The sequence below is a fragment of the Brienomyrus brachyistius genome, chromosome 25 (assembly GCF_023856365.1).
Source record: "Brienomyrus brachyistius isolate T26 chromosome 25, BBRACH_0.4, whole genome shotgun sequence".
NCBI classification, from domain to species: domain Eukaryota; kingdom Metazoa; phylum Chordata; class Actinopteri; order Osteoglossiformes; family Mormyridae; genus Brienomyrus; species Brienomyrus brachyistius.
The window spans coordinates 12,002,164-12,021,770 of NC_064557.1; the positions used below are offsets into that span (position 1 = coordinate 12,002,164).

General features: G+C 47.6%; 1 protein-coding gene across 2 annotated transcripts in view; it reads left to right on the forward strand.

Moving 5' to 3' along the window:
* Positions 1–2,228: 2,228 nt before the first annotated feature.
* The window catches only part of LOC125720723 (zeta-sarcoglycan), a 62,733-nt gene continuing 45,354 nt past the window's right edge, over positions 2,229–19,607 (forward strand). The window contains exon 1 of one of the 2 annotated variants that reach the window (XM_048996502.1): positions 2,229–3,045. In XM_048996502.1, coding sequence (XP_048852459.1) covers positions 3,007–3,045 — 39 coding nt within the window. In that variant the 5' untranslated portion in view covers positions 2,229–3,006. Of the gene's footprint in view, positions 3,046–4,885; positions 5,094–19,607 lie in introns of those variants that run through there. The other variant, XM_048996504.1, reaches the window with a different exon arrangement.

Below are 19,607 nucleotides of genomic sequence, written 5' to 3' on the forward strand. Positions count from 1 at the left end.
GGCTATGTAATGTTATTCAAAATGGCAAAGAATAGACATTTTATATAGTCTACACACTCACAAACCTACAAATGAAATAACAGATCACATTAGAATAATATTAATAGCAAAAAGAATAGATGTATTTCTTTATTAAACATTGTCTTGGTTTGGATTGTATATATCCGTCCGGCGCAGGTCCGCCCCCCGCCGGTAGGAGGCTGCCGTCTACTCTCGCATTCAGCGCCAGGATCATCTCGGAGCTTGAATCCCTGGTCCACGTCCAGGGGGCATCATAAAAGGCGACATGAAACAGACGATTCGTACGGAGAATCCATTCGGCCATTTCTGCAAATGGCACTCATAAATCACATTAAAGCGGCCTGAAATTTTATGGATTTTTTTTCTTTATATAAAATACGTTGCCTATTAAACACAATTATGATCTGATCATATTTGTGTTTTCTCTACAATATCAGAAATATCTTTCATAGGCATTACTATGAATGCTTTAAATAAATGCATACCTATGCAACGTTTAGGCATTTCAGTTATAGAAAAAAAGTACAAACCCGTATTAATTTGTAAATGTGGCCTACTTAATATTCAGAAAGTGAGGTCTGATAATTAAAGCAAAGGCAATTATGAATAATGAAACGATGAAACTGGGTTTGAGGGACAGGAATCTCAAAAAGTATTTGTCAATAATAAACCTCGAAGGGAAATACCACAGTGTGTGTGGCGTTATCGCGGTGAAGGCTGCGGGTATGTGAGAGAGACAGCGCTCCGAGCTGCACTACAAGTGCTCAGGCAAGCTGTCACGAAGGGTCATGTAGCCTAAATCCCGCATGTTTATAGCGAAAACTGCGTTATTACTGCACGCAATCTAGGCAGGATATTAACATTTATATTAATTTTCATATAATTATAGCATCCATTTTCCTTCTCATTTACGAATTTGACAGATTTTTTTCTAAAGGAGCTGAGGTTAACAACATGCAAACATTTGAATAAAAAGATAGCAATAATAAGCGCACCGGCAGAAGTATAAAATAGCACGTAATTATAGCCTTAGTCCACTAGTGCATTAAAGGACATTACATCCCAGCAAAGCTGTTATGTTAATAATACTTAAATCAACGTCCTCACAGATCGCATATTCGTATCTGACAATAGGATACTTGTTCAGTATTACAAAATAGCCACTGCAGGATGTCCAGCTTTCTTCTGGCAGACCCCTTGCCTATCTCACTTAAGGAACCCTGCTCTGAGGATCTCCTTGCCTCAGTGCTCTGTTTGCACCTGTCAACCTTGTACCCCTAATGGAGATCCATTGTGGTACCTCAATGGATCCCCAAATGAATCACACACCATGCAATCCCCCTGGGCCCTGGAGAAGGGGGCCGAAGGCATCAACTGTGGCAATCAGGTCCACCAGAAAGCTGCCAGGCACCCCCCCCCCCCCCATCAAAAATATGGCAAGGGCCTTTACTTACTGTATCAGCAAAATAAAATATAACATCAAAAAGCCCTAATAGAATTGGTAAGCTACACACAGAAACAATACAAGCACAGTGAGCGGGTCCTATTTGGCTGTTTAGTCATGGCATCACGACTTATGTACGCATCGTGCTAGAAGAATCTGACAGCAACGACAGTTTGTGAGGCATGAAGTGCGTCGGCCATCTGGGACACAGCACCCCCGGATGCTGCCAGGATGGAGTGCAGCCCCCACCCGCCCACCCCACGCCCCACACCCTGCACCCCACGCAGCCGGGACCTTACCGGTCCAAATTTCCAAGCGACCTGTGGCTGACGTCATGGGGCCTGGCACGGGACTATTCATTTCGGGGTCGGCTTCAAGGATATACATCCATTAAGCTGTAGCGTACGCGTTATGACATAAAGTAAAAATTAACCGTGACGCTGCTTTGCGACTGCTACGGGGTTGTAGATTCATAAATGTCAACTGAGACTTGTGTAGGAGGAAATTATCAGGCATCAGGATTACGTTTTAATGAAAAATCAAGCTGTTATTTTTAATGTAACCACATTTTCCAAAATGCATGCAACAGTGATGGTGTGTTGCGTTTGGTATTCAGCAGATTTAATAGCTTTCAATGATTCTTGTTAACAGACGTCAAATTAAAAAAATTAAAAGCACGCACACGTGTTAAAACTTAAACAGCACTGCGGTTCGCCAGATGGTGTGCTGTCTGGTTTCTGATTTCTCTCTTTTTTTTTTTTTACTGAAGATACCATCTAGGGACCAAGGTGAAAAACTGGCAAGGGAAAGAGTGCTGTTTGGCTGGATAGAGACAAATTATACTTAATTAGTAAGAGGACCCGGGGGGAGGCAGTCACCTGGTGCCGTCGAACCTGTAAAAACAAGATCAGGAGAAATCCCTGTGCACTAGCAGACATCGACCTTCCTTCCCCTCCTCTTCCACTCTCTAAATCCCCCCTGACGGGGCGGAGGGTTGTTTCTCGCAGACCTCACTGACTGTAGCGTTCAGATGCGATCACGGCCACAGCCAGCCGGGATTGTATTTACCAGAAATACCACATATACATAATCTCGCTTCTTGGGCGTCAGATACCAGAAACGCAATTACTAGGTGAAGTAATTGTTGGGATTAGACGGAAGATCGGTCATCTAAACCCCAGCGCCTCCAGACCGAAAACATTCCTTGCGTTTGCCGCATGAAGGTGGCCAAGGAACTGGGTTTCTGGGGTTGCAGCAATTTCTCCGGTCCCTTGATCGTTTCGGGAGCCGGCGTGTTTTGACGCTGACAAGATGAGCTGTTTTCTGATTAGCCCCACGGGTCTCCTGCTTGAGGGGAAAAGCCTGCTACCTGATTGCTGGGAAGTGCCGAGCGATTTGTTATCAAATGTCCTGTTTCTGCCGGTGGCATCGTGATCGGTGGGAATGAGGAAATCTGCCGGGGGAAGGAGGACTGGGCTGAGTTTCGCTCGCGGGCTGCAAGTTTAGATTTTACAACTTTTGCCGACACTTCATCTTTCTATATGGACCCATCGGCGTCTTTGGATATAGAAGCCTTGAAGGTAGGTGTCTGCAAAGTGTGCCGGCTCGCTGCTTTGCGTAAAATGAGCGCACAGTCTAACCTTCCGCTCTGTCGGCGTTTCGGCGACCAGCGCTGCCATTGCTAAGTATGCTTGCCGTATTGCTTTAGATTTATCTAGTGCATTTATGTCGAATTCATCCTGGCTTGTGTGTGCGTGTGACCTAAATCGCGTCTACGCTTTCAACCTGCCATACGTCCCCGTCCGCATTGTTCCTGAGAAAGTTAGGATGGGTGTTAAAATGGCAAATCTCCTCCTCTCTGCTTCGCCAGTTTCTCTTCGTTAGTTTTTTAGGATATGGTTCTTGCTTGCTGAGAGAATATGTGATCAGTGCAATGATAAATAAATGAAGACGTCTGAGGGCATCTCAGGGGGTTCTTGGTGGAGATTAATAGTGGGGGAATGGAGCGATTGAGTTGAAGTGTTGCTCTGGGGTCGATTTGGCGGAGACGTTCAAGAGGCTCTTGAATTTCTTCATCTTTTCCCAGCTACTCTGATTTGAGTTTGTCAGATATAGCCTATATTACGTGAAAGAAAAATAACGCGTATTGTGCCGCAGAGCCAGTGATATTTTCTAGCGGCGGTGTTGTCCGTAAAACACGCCAGCAACCTCTTTAAAATCCGCCTTCAGTCAGACTACAGATTTGTGCAGAACCACAGCGGATATGATACGATGCTGGCTATGTGAGCGACACTTGTTTTAAGTACAAGCTATAGGATTAAGCTTTTGCGTTGAAATAGTTAATCTGAAGGTGTGATGACTAAACCTTTTGGTGTTGTCACACCATCCATTTCTGACTTAGACGTTATGGAAGTTTATTCATTCCGACGCATTAGTTTTTGTATTATGCTAATGATTAGCTTTTTTATTATGGACATTGAATATCATTAATAATGCGTTGACCTGTTCTCTGACCCCATGAATTACAATCCCCATTTCCTTGAAACTAAAGAGTAAACCTTTTAGAGTTGTAATTCCCTTGCTCTTTTTGTACATAATCATCACTTCGTAATAATAACTCTGCAGAAATGAATTCGAAAAGCCGTGTATTATTGATAATGGTAGGACTGCCAGAACAGGTGCTTAGTTAACGTTGGCATTTAGGCTACAGTAAGCGTTTGTTTATCAAGTGTTAATCTGCTGATTTAACTTGCACTTGCTTCTTTCCTGTCTCCCTTTCAAGATAGTTAATAGAGGAACCCCTAGGGATAACGTTGATAAACACAATCTGTTTGCTTCAAAGTAAGATTTAGGTGTAAAGATAAACGGTTATTATTGGAAGTGGTGCCAAACCGCACAAGATGCATCTTAAGTGTCTCCCAGGTAGGTGCTGGATTGCCTTATGCTTACAGATTATTCCAGGTCAATTTGTAATCCGTTGAAGTTCAAGGCAATTTTATTAAAAATCATATACATGCTTCAGCGGCGATGTTACGGTGATTATTGTGTGAAGCTGCAATAGCGTGCCGTTTCGTATTAAAGTGCGTTATTCAGTGGGGCTTCTGCCCTGCCGAGGGCTGGTGTGGAGTATGACTTATTTTCTGCAATGCAATGCGGTGGAGCAAAACCAGTTATGTAAGTGTCATAGCGCACAGACACGCGGGTCGTCAAGTAAGATGGGCTATTGTTTTGGCCATCTTAAAATTTTGTAGTGCCTCTGTCTCTTTAATGTAAATACGTAGTCCCCTGTTGTTGTTGTTGCTGTTCTTGGGGGTCCTCCCTAGGGGGGCAGCATAATTGTGGGCGGACTGTAAGACCCAGAACTCGGGGGTTGGCGCTATTTGGTAGGCCATTTGTGCGGGCTGTCGAGCAGTCCCTTAGGTTGGAGTTGCGGCGTCGTTGTGGTCGTCAGCAACCAGTATTGAAGTGTCATTAAAGTAAAGAAAATGGTGTGACTTATTTAGTGGCGAAGTGCTACAGTATGTCGTAAAAAAGGACCTCGACGCAGCTGTTTACCACACAGTCAGTGTAGTTCAGCCGACGCCGGTACCACTGCCACGGAGAAAGGATTAAAAGAATTGGAAACACGGTAAAGCCGAGTAACGAAGAGAGTAATTAAAGGATTTCCCATCTATCTATATGAAGGCTTGTGTCTGGTTTAGTATGTTTAGCAATACTGGGGATATGTTAGCCTGCGTTTTTTGGATAGTGTAACCGTTCGTTTGATATCAATGTTAATATGGTTTATTTATTTTTTTAAAAAACAACCTTCATGTCTTTCATGGTAACAATTGAAGCGCTCTGGATAACTGTGTATGAAGTGAATTTATGGTTATGGTTTTGGGGTCGTAACCAGCCGAATGTTTGAATAAGTCCGAGTGGGCGGGGCTTCGTCATGCAGCAACTCTTCTTATTGGTGGCTGCGAAGATCATGCTTATCCATAGCGTTTAAAATTAGACTGTAACGTAAACCCGATAATGAATATTCATGAGCACCTGCTGCCACAGCCTGGTGCTAATATTGGTGTACAAAGTTCATCCAGCGTGAACATTAAATACATATTGTAAAAAAACACACAAAAGATGCCATTCACGTCCTGATAACAGGATGTGAATGGTAATTATTCTATCAGGGATAGTTCTCCTACATATATCTCGTTCTTAAATGCAGAGGTTGCTTTAAAAGTACCTCCCACAACATTTTGGGTAAATAGTTGGAATATGTATGTATGGATGGAGTAACCGCAATACTAAAAGGTCAGGCTACTGTTCCTGTCCAGGGATTTCTTGGGCCAGATCTCCTGAAGGCCCTGAAAGCTGCCTCCACAACACACCTTCTCTGCCTTCCCTGTATCTTGCTTACACTTAATTAGCTCCTTTGGCAAACTGGGTGCTATGTACACATGGTAAGAGACGCGACCGTGGTGGAGTGATTAATGCAGGTCTAGTCAGGCGTGTGCTGCCAGGTGTATGCCGTCGGCACATGCAGGGTAGCCTCTCAGTCAGCCGCATTCAGGAGGTTAACACAAGCCTTTCTGGCTATTTTTTTCCTTATTGATTTTACAGTGTTACTGGCAGTACGGCTCGGGTGGGTAATCAGAGTTCATATGCTCCGCTTTATAGCAGAGTCATGTTGGCACCAGTGAAGGATGTATGAAGGCGGGGGTGATCCTGACATCATGTTTTTGGGCTGCTCCCCCCCACCCTGGTACTGTGAGCCCCTGTCCGGCCCGGCCTGTATTACCGTCTGGTGCTGTCTTGAGGCCAGACTGGCAGACAGAGGACTGATGACTCGGCATCCATGCACCATGGTGGGAAGCTGGGATTATCGTGATCGTTATTCCAGTTTACAGACATGCCGGGGGTCTAGACCATGGGCGGATTAAAAGTTGAGGCTCTAGAGGACTCGGAAGCACTACAGCTAGTCTGTGATGACCAGAACATTGTCCCAGTGAAACATGTTGTATCTTGAGAGGTTCATCCTGCTGCTCCTTTTTCTGTTTACTTCTGTTTCTGTTTGCCCTCATTTCCACCCTTCTGTCTTGTTTGAGGTCCAGGAATCCCTGTGTGGGCAGCTTAATCGTGATGGCCGCCTGTTAGGTCTGGTTACCACCATAGTTTCCAGACTCTGCCTGCAAAGTGAACATGTGTTAGGGATTTGGTGTTTGTAAGCCAGGGATCAGTGTAGAACCATATGCCGACAAGCAGATACCAAGCTTGGTATGTCTGGTCACGTTAAAGCAGATCAGGTCCTGTGAAAACAGCACTCCGTGAGACAGCTGTTTGTTCTTTGATGTGTGATAGGTGCCCCTCTGTACCTGACCAGCAGACTCTCAGCTGAAGTGGTGCTATCCTCAACTTTGTACGTCTGTGCCCTATGCTGCAGATGCATTTTCTTGCTTGAGACGCTGATCATTGTATATCAGTATCTTCCATTGAAGGTCGGACTCCTCCTACTTAAACGTGACCTGAAAGTCTCTGGTTTCTGATGAGTTATTTGGGTAAGGTGGAGTGGTTGTGGTCGACAGACAGATCCCTTTTCTGTCCAGATACCAGAAGTCCAACTTCCTGCAACAGGCAGTGGTATGGTCTTCACAAGATGCCGGTAATGTGACAGAGGCAGGCAAGCAAGGAGAGGTGGCAACGACTGTGTGGGCGGGAGGGGGTGGGAGTGTGGGGCTGGTGGGAGACAGCTGGTAGCTCTGTATGTGGGGAACTGGGAGACACCATAGGGAGCCCTGGACGGGGCACTGGAGGGTGGGTGGCTGAGAGTAGTGGGTGGAATGTAAAGACGGCATGTGGTGATGCAGAATTGTGTGTGTAAACATAGTACGATGTTTCAGAAGGTCTTCGGGAAGGGGCTAGAACTGAGTAGAATTGAGAGACGGCGGGGCGGGGGGTGGGGGAGTGCCCTGATTTGCTAGAGGAATTCATCAATATGCACACTTTTGTGTTCTTGACGTCTGTTTGACGTCATCTTCCATTGCTGAAGTACATTTCCAAAACTCAATAACAGAAGTACGGAGGACTGTAAAAATCCCCGGAGGTCGTTCTTGTCCCGTCCCCAATATCAAAATTCATCGTTTGCATCCTCGTTAACGAGAACAATCCTATGATTCATTGCATCCCAAGTTCGTTGTTGGGAGGCAAGTTAACAAGAATGCTCTTGCCAAGATCACAAGTACGATCTTTGCGTTCTTGGTGTTGAGAAACACAGTAGCCTTCAGGTAGGGGGAAGGCATGTCTTGTGGGAGGGACATATGATTAATGGGTTACAGTTGGACGCAAGTTGTGAGTGGGCATGCTTAAAGGGAGGAGCTTGCCCTGAATGATTACTATCCAGGCAGTGCAGGGAGCTGGACTTGTCTTGATGGAGGATGGATAAGGTGAGAAAGGTAATATTTCCTGTGGCCAAAGAGGCACAGAAGGAGCGGGGGTGTAAGCAGTGATGGGGGAGATGGGGCCTGTGGTGTGGTGGGGGTCAGTGCGGGGGCGCCATGGAGCATATGGGCAGCCCAGCAGGGTGGTGCACGTGTCTCTCCTGCCCCGGCTAAGGACCGTAATGACCAGAGATCTGAGGCTCTGGGTTGTTTGATATCTGCAGTGTGAGTATCAGGTCACTTGGAACCAGGAATGGTGGGCTATTGGTTCAAAACTACCAGGTAAATGATCTGGTAGTGCTTCTGGTTTGGTTTGTGTCCCACTCACTGTAGCACGATTAGGGGTGGGAAACTCTGGGTCACCAGCGAGCGACTTGTTTCTTAGTATAGTCGCTCATCATGCCTGCATGTCATAACATGAGATGAAGCAGCTAGGTGCTGCTAACTTCCCGTGATGTTCTCTGACCTGCTGCCCTGCCGCTAAGCGCCGTGATGACTGTAGGGCTGCTGACCCAGCACAGCCGATTCTGGCTAAGAGCCTCAGACCGTCCGCCCGGCTGGTCATAAACCAAAGCATCCCCACGCCAAGCTCCCATCTGTGCTGCTCAGCACGAGTTTTCCAGCCCGTGATCTACGGTGTTGCGGTGCGACAGTTCTCCTGGGGAAACAGACCGTGGCCAGCAATTAAGGACTCCTTGCATTCAGAGGACGATTAATCAATTGCTGTAGGCTTACTCTGCCATTAACCAGCCCTGAGTGTGTGTGGGACAGTTGACACGCCACCATGAACTGTTTGATTAAACATCAGTCAGCTAGTTAAGTGTTTATCTGATCGGCCTCTATCTTTAAGAGTGGTTCTAGTACATTGCGGTGGGACTTGACCGTACGCGAGTCGTTGTGTCTACGGTGATGTGGTCCCGCCTCCTTACTGCTGGCTGATTTTCACCACTTCATACCTTAGTTTCCCTCTGAATTTGTTACCATGGCCTTGCGTTTGTAGTCTCTAAATATATGTTTTTTTCTGTGTTTAAAGAGATGCACTTGATCCAACGGCTCTTACTGAGATAATGGCCATCTAACGTTTCCAGTTTGTCTCTCGGGACACCTCTCTGACCACTGGCCTCTTTCCCAGACAGATTGTTTGAGCCACACTGGAGCGAGGGCTTCAGACCTGCTCTCACACTCTCGTTGCTGTGTGATAATTGACTCGTTTCTCTCGCATGTCCTCCCCACACATAGACATATGTGCCTTTCCTTTTTTCCCCCTGTCCTCCTCTTCAGTTTGTTTTCTGGTTTCTTCATGGTAAGTGCTCCACAAGCGGCACTGTCACTAACAATCTGGTGGACTTCAGCTGTCTGGACTCTCTGTGCCACTGTGGGGTTCCGGTTCAGGATCCGGCCGCCTGCTGGTACTATCCTTCTGCATGTCCCCCAGCTTGAAGCAGAATCTCGCTGAAGCAGGTTACAAAACTCCGCATGGCCCTCAATCTGCTGTGGGCCTCGATCCTGTGTGAGTTACTGCTTCTTTCTGTCTGTGGTCTGACATGCATGTGGTGTCATAGGCCTGCTGTGTACGCTCCATCTGCAGCGATTTGCGAAAGATGCGTCTGGATGAGAGCCCATTGTCTACTGCAGGAGGTGCCATAGCAGGAACTTGGGTAGCTATACCCCTTACTAGTGACAGGTGGAATCACAATGCTCTCTGACAGCAGCGGGGCACCTCCCAGCTGTGTTTGTGTTGCCCCTCTGGGTCTGTTGGCAGTGAGGTGGGATCTAGGCCCACATTTCACACTGTCTTCTTACTTCAAGCCTTGTGGGGTGCTTCCTGTGGGCTGAGGTGGCGGGGCTTGGTGAAGCACATAGAGGTGTAGGCGATCCTGGGGAGCCATGGAAGCCAGTGTCGTGGAATGCTAAGTGGCGTAGTTTAATGGCAGCGCACCATCCCTGTGTTAAGGCTGCTTCCCTTTGTCAGACTCTGGGTGTCTCGCTGAATCTGATTCTGGTCGGATCGTCTCTTAGCTGCTTGTGCCTTTGTGTTTTTGCTGCATGACAAACGATGTTTCAGCCAACGTGGTGGGGGAGAGCGGATCAGATTGCAGGGGGGGGGGGGGGGGGGCGCGGCGTGTGCATCGATGCTGTTTTTAGGGCAGTGTTTGAAAGCCCACAAACAAGCTGCACCTCTCTGAAGATGAGACTGATTAATGTTTCGGGAACCCAGCGGAAATGAGGAGCTCAAAACAGCATCATGATTCAGAAGCTGTAACCCCTGAGGACCTTCGCTGGAACCTTGTTCCAGCAGCCCCCATTTTCTATGTTGGACCTTCAACCTGGCATTGCTGTGCTGATCCACCTGTCTGAGGTGGCTTCTGTTGCTGTTTTTTTTTTTTTCCCCTATGGAGACTCGAGTCTTACATGCTACCAAGTGGCGTACCTGTGTGAACCCAGGTCTGGCTCACCATGGATTCTAAGCTGTCATGATGACTCGGCGACACGTGGATAGCCTTCTCACAGGGACTGTTTAATAGGACAGAGTGATTCTGTACTTTAAACCTGATTCTCCATGGGGCAGTGCTGACTCGCTCTGCTGCAGGGTCATTATTTCCATATTTATTTATAATTAATTGGCTATCCAGGCCTCAGATCTTGCATATGATGTAACTATCTGCTTTTTGCGCAATCTCATTCCTGCCACACTGGGAGTATTTATTTTAAAAGGTTCTCTGGAAATGGAAGGTGTCCTTTTTTAATCCTGTTTCAGTCCCTGCCCAGTCGTACCCTGGGATCCAATCAGTATGATGTAATCCTCCCTCTAACCTTCTATGCAGCCTGTGGGAGTGAGCCCATCCTTCTGACTGGCTGGTGTTGGTGGCCACGCTTTAAAGTGCCTGTTGGGTGTATACCCACAATGCCTAACATTGATATTCCAGCAGAGCTGTGCTTGATCCCTGAGCGCAAACTTTGCTAAAGCACCAGACCCTCATGCCCAGAAGTAATGAGACCTTCCTTACACTCAGCACTTCTGCTTGGTCCTTGGGTTTGGGCTTTCGTAGACTGAAGCTCTTCCCAAATGCATGTCTTCAGGGCTAAACCCCAGAAGACAAGCGCTGAACTGGAAAAACTCCAAATGAGGCCTCCTGCACTTCCGTCCTACGCCAGTGGTGGCGCTCCCATCCTCACTTTACATAATCATTGGCGGCAGGGCTCACCATTGTCCCGTCCCATAGCAGTGTCCGCAGTGTGACAGAATCCCAGCGCTCTTCAAGAAGGAGGCTGTGAGTCCGACCAGACTGCTGCTGTTTGACGGAGAGTGGGCCGGCAGCTAGAATACCTGGGAGAGGGCCTCCCACTCGAACTAGGGCGGGGAGACTGAAGCTGAGACTGACCTTGCCGAACTGCCTGAACTCCCTGCCCTCTGCTCTATGACCTTGTTTTAAAATTCCTTTGCCGTCCACATTTTGAAATGAAGTTGCATATTTATTCTTAAGGATGTCACTCTAAGGTCTAACAGGGTTTCCTTCACCACCATGCCACCTGCTGGCCATGGTTCAAAATGAATGCACTTAGTGTAAATCAGCATCGATAATCTAATGCATTATATATATGCAGTCTGAATGTATATTAATGAGGCGATGATGTTTTTCCACTTATTGTATGATGCAGCTGGTGAAAATCCCCTGAAACCAGTAGACCATCTCCATTTCTCGGTGTGCCGAAGCCTAAACTGGTTGTGCTGGCTTACCAGCACATCACCTAAACGCGTGCAGCTGCTATTTCTAAACCAGGTCACTAGCTGCACTGGTGAGTCATGCAGAACTGCTGCAGCGCCCACTAGAGGTTCACGTTAGGATCTGTTGTATTTTTGTCTGTGGGCGTCATTTAAATGGGGAAGAAGAATGCTGAAGCGGCTTTAAAAGTAGCTTTTTTTTCCAAGTAGCTGGGCTGTTGTGTCAAAATCACCCCTTCTGTTACTCCAGGATGGTTGGGTTGGGGGGGGGGAGGGGGTTGTTGAAATTAATTTGCCGGGTTTCAGGGAGGGGTAAGGGTGTCTCTTCTCAAGCCGCCCACCCTCTGCTGTGCGTTTCATGTATGAACCCGCTCTCAGGCTGCTGTGCTGATTGCAGCGAAATATTAAATAGGGGGTTTTAAATACCTCTGTGGGCGGTGCCGGAACTCTAGGGTTATGGGTTTCATTCCACCTGAAGCCCCCCCGACTGTGTGTGTGGAATTTGCGTGTTCTTCCTGTGTCATGCAGGTTTTCGCTGGGTGCTCTGCTTTGGGTGAACAGGAATTAGCAGCCACGGAGGATAGATGGGTGGATGGGTGGATGACTGGGTATATGGATGTCAGTATGATGTCAGTGGTGTTTAGGTTCTTACTCAGTGCCTCAGGAGCATTTTTAGGGTTATGAAAGTGCACTAATTTAAGACAATCTTTATGCATCTCCTCTGCCAGGCACGGTGGGCTCTCTCTGATCTAAGCAAGTGCCATTTTCTTAACAGCCGAGTATTAGTTTGAGGTAATAAAATATAATTTGGGTATAAAAACCTAATCACATCTCTTGCTGGCCGTGTTTCGATCGCCCTGTTTGCAGTGCAGCCTTTGAGAGTGTGCGCAGTCCCTTACGAGTGACAGAGGCTGCTTCCAGTGAAGGGCCCCCACAAGGTGGCGTCTTCGTCAGGTCTGAATTGCCGGAGGTTCAGTTTACTCAGCAGGCTGTGCAGCACAAGGATCGTGTGCTGTAAGAAGCCCCCCCCCCCCCCACTTTCCCTCCCTGTCTTTATATACCTCTGCCTCCACAGTATCGGTTTAGCTACCACTCGGGATCATTTTCTCCTATTTTTTTTCTCACAAAAGCATACTCTCGCTCCACCAGAAATGGTAAAAGCAGAAATGTGACTAAATGATTTATAGATTGTGCTAAGTATGGTTACCTTCATCACCAGTGACGCCATCATTGCTCCATGTTTATTACAGCATGGTGGGAACTCGCCAAAGTTCACTCAGCTTGGAGGCTGATAAAGCCCACAATTTTAGGCCATTTGGAGAAATATCAGCCTTGCTGTGAGCGAACTCCTCCCGGGATCTTCAACATCTAGGTGTACATTTAGGAGAGACCGCTCCAGCAGTGCCGGATGCTGCATGCGGTGTTGAAAAGGAAGTCGACCTGATGAGGCATGCTTGGCTGAGACTGAAAGGAAGGGTTAGGGTTGGGGCTGGGGGGTGGCCTGGTGGCGTAGATCTCAATGTCAGGATGTGCCTCTAAACATCACTCTGTTATGCGTCAGTCAGCAAATGGGTTTTCATTTTATACTGCTTAGTACTCCTGTTTTAACACACGTGTCCTGTGTGACTGGTGTATGTGTCTGTGTGTGCATGCTGGGCTGTTGTGTGTGTTTCTGTGTGCTGCGTTGTCTGTCCCTGATGTGTGGGGTATTCTGATGGCACTGTGAACGTCTAGGAGTTGTGTGTGTGTGTGTGTGTGTGTGTGTGTGTGTGTGTGTGTGTGTGTGTGAGAGTGTGTGAGTGTGTGAGTGAAGCTACATTTGTGCTTAGAATCAAAGCACCCCCCATACCCACACAAGCAAATAACTGTAGGTTAATCAAACTTTTCAGGAGCACTAATTACACTAATGAGCCCACGGGGGGGGGGGGGGGGTGCAATGATTTCTTTGGTGCCCACCTTTTGGCCCCAGTCACGCCCCCCTCCAGCATGCATCAGGAGCAGCAGGAAAGCCGTGTGTGCCTGAATTCTGCAGCTGGAGTGTGTAAAGAGCCTGTGTGTTGGTGGAACATCTTAAGGACCTACCATCACGGCACTGGAGCTGTAGGCAGCAATCTGCCCCCCCATGCCCGCAAACCTATTCTTATTTATAAACCCCCTGTTAAAGAAGGCTGTTACTGATTGCACACTCCTCGTTATCTAACGAGCCTAAGATAAGGTCCCATGGAAACTTCATGCGGGGGGTATTTATTTATCTTAATCGATCCCGCTTCCTGCTGACGACGAGCTCATTTGCTCCACTGCTGTGCTCTCCTACCTCCTTATTGGCGAGCATCTAGCCAGCCCTGGTGCCGAGGGGGTATATGCTGAGGGTCCGGCCGGAAGAATGGTGCCCCCTGTGAGTCAATGCCATGCGTTCATCACGTTGATGTGGGTACAGCCCTGGCGGATCATGTACATGAAGAGGACTCCCAGATCGCAGCTGCTATCGCACTGATGCCCAAGTCACCGTTAGCAAGAAGTTACGCTGCCAGCTCCACTGCCCCCCTCCCCCACCCAATGGGCATGGTCTGTTGTCTGTCGGTGTCTGCTGGGGTATGAATACACCTCCAAGGGTAAAACAGCTGCAGGCTCTCTGCTCTTAAGGGACCCCTCCTGCTTTTCAACAGGTGCATCTCCCTGGCAGTCATGTGACTCTCGCCCCCCCTGTTCTCTCTCAGAACGTGGAATTGTGTGTATGGGGTGGTGGGGGGGGGGGGTGATAATTCAGCTGGAGGTCGCCCCATTGGGTTTATTTGTAGGGGCCCACAGTGGGTTTGGCTGTGTGGCTCCCAGCAAAACAAAACCGAATGACAGAGTTGACTAGGCTGCCTCAAATCCATCATGTCCCACACCGCCTGAGCACCATGAGGCATCTGGGGAGGGATCTCAGTCGGGGGGCTTTATCTGACAGCCTATCATGGCCCGATCCATCTCTAGGCTTTCGTGAGATGGGGGCATGAGGCAGGAATTTTAATTAAACTTGGCAAGCCCATTCAAACGGGCAATTAGAGGGGAATGGTATTTGTGGAAGCGCATGGCAGATCTGTGGACGTTTAACAGGCGAGGCGTGGGGCGAATTACCATAAAACAAGTCTGTTAAACGAAATAACCCCATTATCCGTCTCTCTCTTCCTGGGGGGGCGTTACACCACGGTGTCTGGAAATCCAAGGTCGCGGCTGTTTTAGTGGCTCGCCCGGGGGGGGAGTGGCATGTGTAAATGACCTCCATTGTGCATCTCACCACCTGCAGGGGAGCACTGTGTCTAAATAACCTCCATGGTGTTTCCCGCCACTCGTGGGGGGGCGCCATGTGTAAATAAGCTCCATGGTGTTTCCTACCACATGCAGGGGGCACTATGTGCAAATGACCCTCTGCAGTGCTTCTCGCTGCCTGTGGGGGGCAGTGTGTGTAAATGACCTCCATAGTACTTCCTGCCGCCAATGGTTCCCATTCCCCTGGCTGTTTGTTTACTTGGAGTTGAGACAGCCCATGTTTGTGGGCTGTGTTTGTGACAGCCCATCCTGCAGTGGTATTCCTTGAGTGTACAGTGCCCCGCCAGATGTCAGCAAACACCAGTTGCCCGGTGCTGACGGGCCGCAGCTTCGTTAATGTGCATGCGCTTGTGCTCGTCTCCCCTGGGAGTGGCCTGCTGCTGGCCAGGCATGGTTTGATGCCCATAAAGATGCTGTACAGGGTCAGCACTGAAAATAGAGCAATACAGAGAAAATGAATTGTTACTTACGTTGCAGTTTGTCAGTGGGCCAGGCTATCAGCTAGCACCTCCTGTTGTTCATGGGTGTTCTTCCCGTGTCTCATGGGTTTTACCTGGATGCTCTCACAGTCCAAAGACACGCAGTTAGGACTCTCTAAAATCTCCAGATATTATATTTCATTGCTACTCCACTCTGTACAATGAATGGCTCCGCTCCAACACAAAGAGGATTGGTAAAGTCATTTGTTGTCAATGTGGATTTTAATTGGGTGTACTAATTAGGCGTTAATGAATTTCACTTGACCGCACTGCATACTGGTCAGCCTGGTCACAGCTTGTTCATGGCTTCCATATCTGCTTGCTGCAGAGGCTTGCAGCCCGTGTACAGTTCGCCCTTAACGCTGAAGTCGGGACCTCCGACCCCAGTCGCACATTTCATGATCTCGTGCTGTGAGCTTGGTTTTATTACAGCTTTATGGTCACAAGTAGGGTTCTTGTTGGACCTATGTGTCAGGTTCAGGAGTAGCGATGTCTCTTTTTGATGGAGGTGGGGGATTGGTTAGGCTCGGGTCCCAACTGCTGTTTGAACTGTTTAGATGCCACACTCTTAAATGTAATGCCATAGGTACTGGCACTGATCCCTGGAGCTGCTAATCAAATGATCCAAGTCTTGGTTTACTGACCCTGGAAACCATGTGGGAGGAACAGCAGGACTTCCTGTACAAGTTTTGCTTTTGATATTTAGATTTAATGGCCAATTAATGTGCTTTGTGTTGGTTTCTGGCAACTGGCTGCCATAGTGATAGTGGTGGTAGTGACTGTGATAGCACAGCTGGTGTCAGTGCCGGCATGAGAGCAGCATTTACATAAACCCCGCCCCCTGCAGCGTGCCAGGAAGGAGCCATAAGTCATGTGAATCTCACAGAGCATGCTGTAAGTCATAAGTCAGCTGCTGTAAAGCCAGGGGCCAGCGGGTGGCATAGCGGTTAAACTGAGTTCAGAATAGGAGGCAGCCTGCTTAATTGTCAAGGCTCTGTCTGCTGCAGGTATTTTTGCGGTTCTGCATGCAAACACATGGGCTCTTGCTGGCTGACCACGTGATAAGCTGAAGATCAGGCTCCGACCCACACAGTCCCGGCTTCTCATAAAGAACTCTGACGTCCCAGGATTATGAACCTATGGAAATCCTGACTTGACTCTCTTTTCCTGGAAGGACTTAACGATAAGACCTCAAATCAACATCACGATTAATTGGACATTTTACCTTGAATATGATTAGTGAACAATTATTGTGTTTTTTTTTTTTGCCCTCATATTTCATTGACAATGTTTGTACTGCAAAGATGCTCAACTATTAAAGCTGGGATATTTTTTTAATGGAAGGAAACTAACACAGGTGAAATATTCATTGAATATTTCAAACAGCTGAAATCAAAGCATGAATCACTTGTAATGAAAATGTCTTATGAAAACGGTCACATTTTAAAGTAAATGGCAAGTTCCCTAAAAAAGCAGAAAATAAATAGTTTGCATTTCATGCAAACAAAATAAACAATTTAGTGATCACGTCTGGGTGAAATTTATCACGATAAGCTGATGATTATTACCTTTTTTTTTGTCTTCGTCTCAGGCAGATTACCATCTAATTGACATTTGCATATTTATTACAAGACTATAAGGTAATAAAATGGACAGCGTTGCTATTTACAGAATGTTAGTGAGTCTTTCAACGTACAGAACAGCTGTTTCAAATGCTTTTCAAAGTATAGTGCCATACAAGTTAAATTGCTGAACTGCGTAGTATTCAAATGCGCTACAATACAGTACTGTACATAAAATATAGCTTATGACTTTCTTTTTCCTGTCATGTTTTCTGTGCCCGCAATATTAGTCTCAGGTAGCTAGCCAAAAGCAGGCAGCTTACAGCAAGGCATAGTAGGCAAATAGAAAGAGTGACCGTAATTATTCCATATGTTATGCATAAAAAGACCCACGATGAACACTAAGCGGATTACTTGATTACTATACGCGAATTATTTAAGCAGTATTTGTACAGGAATGATTCTGTCCTGAGCTTTTTGATCCATATGTCACTATAGCCTTGATCACTATAAGCTGTTTCCACTGTGTTTTAAATATTGCCAGTGTTGAAACTGACTGATGGTATTACCTTTGGTAGCTGAAACTTTTCGTTTGCATTTGACCTTGTTTTGTTTGTCGTCTTCACTAAAGCTGCAATGTGTCCAAATGACGGACACAGTACTTATGGTACAAGCTGCTTGTGTTGCTCAGTCAAGCCTCCTGAATCTCACTACTCCTCTGCCTGTTGGATCGCTTCCATTTTGTTCTCCTCTTTAATTATCTTAACACACTGTAATAACTTTTTCACTGCCAAGCTGCGATTTCCGCTTCTCCAACCTTCCCGATCTCAGATTTGCTGATTTCTTTCCCTGGAGGAGTCATGGAGATGTTAGTGGGGAATTGTTTGAGTTCTCCAACTCCCTGTAGGAGCGGTTGTGATGAATGACGAGGGTCGGGAGGCTACTCCCCACTACAGACCTGCTTGTCGTACGGACCCACGGCCATGGTGTGGAAATGCACGTAAGGGGCCAAGTGTGGCGGCTCAGGTGCCTTGCGATGATATCGTTTGACCTTTGACCCCTCTGGAGTTCTCCCCAGACTCTCACGCTCCCCCCAGTTTATGGAGCGCCTAGTCCGCCGCCACCTTCCGTTTTCCATGCTGATAAACGTTGGGTCTGTTTTAATTAGAGCCCTTCACAGGAAATGCTTGGCTCTGCTGCCTGGGCAGAAATGAGCTTTCGAAAGTATGATTAAATTGCGGGGGGGGGGGGCTACAGAAGCTGCTCCTGGGCCCAGGAATGTCCAAGGTGCTTTGGATTAATTGTCCTCTAGCACTGAGCGCTGCTGAGCGGTGGGGGGTCTGACCGCTTGTCCGGCGAAGAGAGTAGCAGTATCTCCCAGTCACATGACTCCTGAAGAGGTGGGTTCTGTATTTAATCAGTAACCAGCTAACTAGCTGCCACCCAGGCTGCTGTGGGACCCCATGAAGCTGTGGATTTCAGCTCTCTGGCCTTTTACAGCGTCTTTGTGCCCCCCGACCACGCCGGACACCTGTGATACTCCACACATGCCCTCCCCAAGTCTATCTGCCGCTGGCACCTCGAGCCAGAGGCAGTGTGATAGGTGTTAGCGTTTTATAGACGTCTCCCTCCCTCCCACCCCAATCCAGTAAGTCTAAAAAAGAGAGCATTGAGCTTTATGGATATTGCAGGGGGGTGGGGTGATGCTTTTGGGTGCTTTCGAAGCTGCTCTTAAAAGGGGCGACATTTAGGGCAGAGCCGCTGTAAGCTCTCCATCTGTGCGGGCTGCCTGCGAGCACTCGTAAAGCGGGCCTGTTAATATGATTAACGGGGACCCCCCCCAGCCCCCGTCCCCTGGCCTGCAGCAAACAGCCCATGGGAAACAAAGACCAGTTTATACTCTGCAGAGTGCTTTGCTGTCACACACACAAGCCCCAACTGCCAGCATATGTCCAGCGCCTCCTTAAATATGCCTATGGACAGAAACCTGCAATTAGCCAGTACCTCCTTTAAGACGCCCATGGATGGAGGCCAGAATGATTGGCCAGTGTCTCCTTAAACGTACCCAGGGACAGAGGCCAGTATTTGGCTAGTACGTCCTTAAATATGGCCAGGAACGGAGGCTAGTGATTAGCCAATACCAATACCAGTGGGGCTATGGGCTAAGCCTGTGTGCCTGAAATCAGAAGGTCACCGGTTCAAACCCAGCCTCAGCACATCTGCGGGTCCTTGAGCAAGGCCCTTAACCCCCATCTCCCTGGGCACCCCAACAGGTGGCTGAACTTTGCAGACGGCTTACTCTACAAAGAGCAAGTTGAGGGAGGCGTAAAGACGATTTCCCCACGGGAATCAATTAAGTATTAATAATAATAATAATAATAATAATAATATTTATTATATTCCTTTAAATATGTCCAGGAACAACAGCCAGTGTTTGGCCAATACCTCTTTAAATATACTCCGACAGACAGGCTAGTGATTGGCCAGTGCCTTGGTATTATGCGAAGCAGGGAATTGTTGTTCCCTTCTGTAAATGAGTCGATCACACTACTGGTGATTCATCGAGAGGCAGACGTGATATTCCACACGTGTGAAGCGGTGATCTGTTCTGGTGTATTGGCATCCATGTGAGTGTGAGTAGGTGTG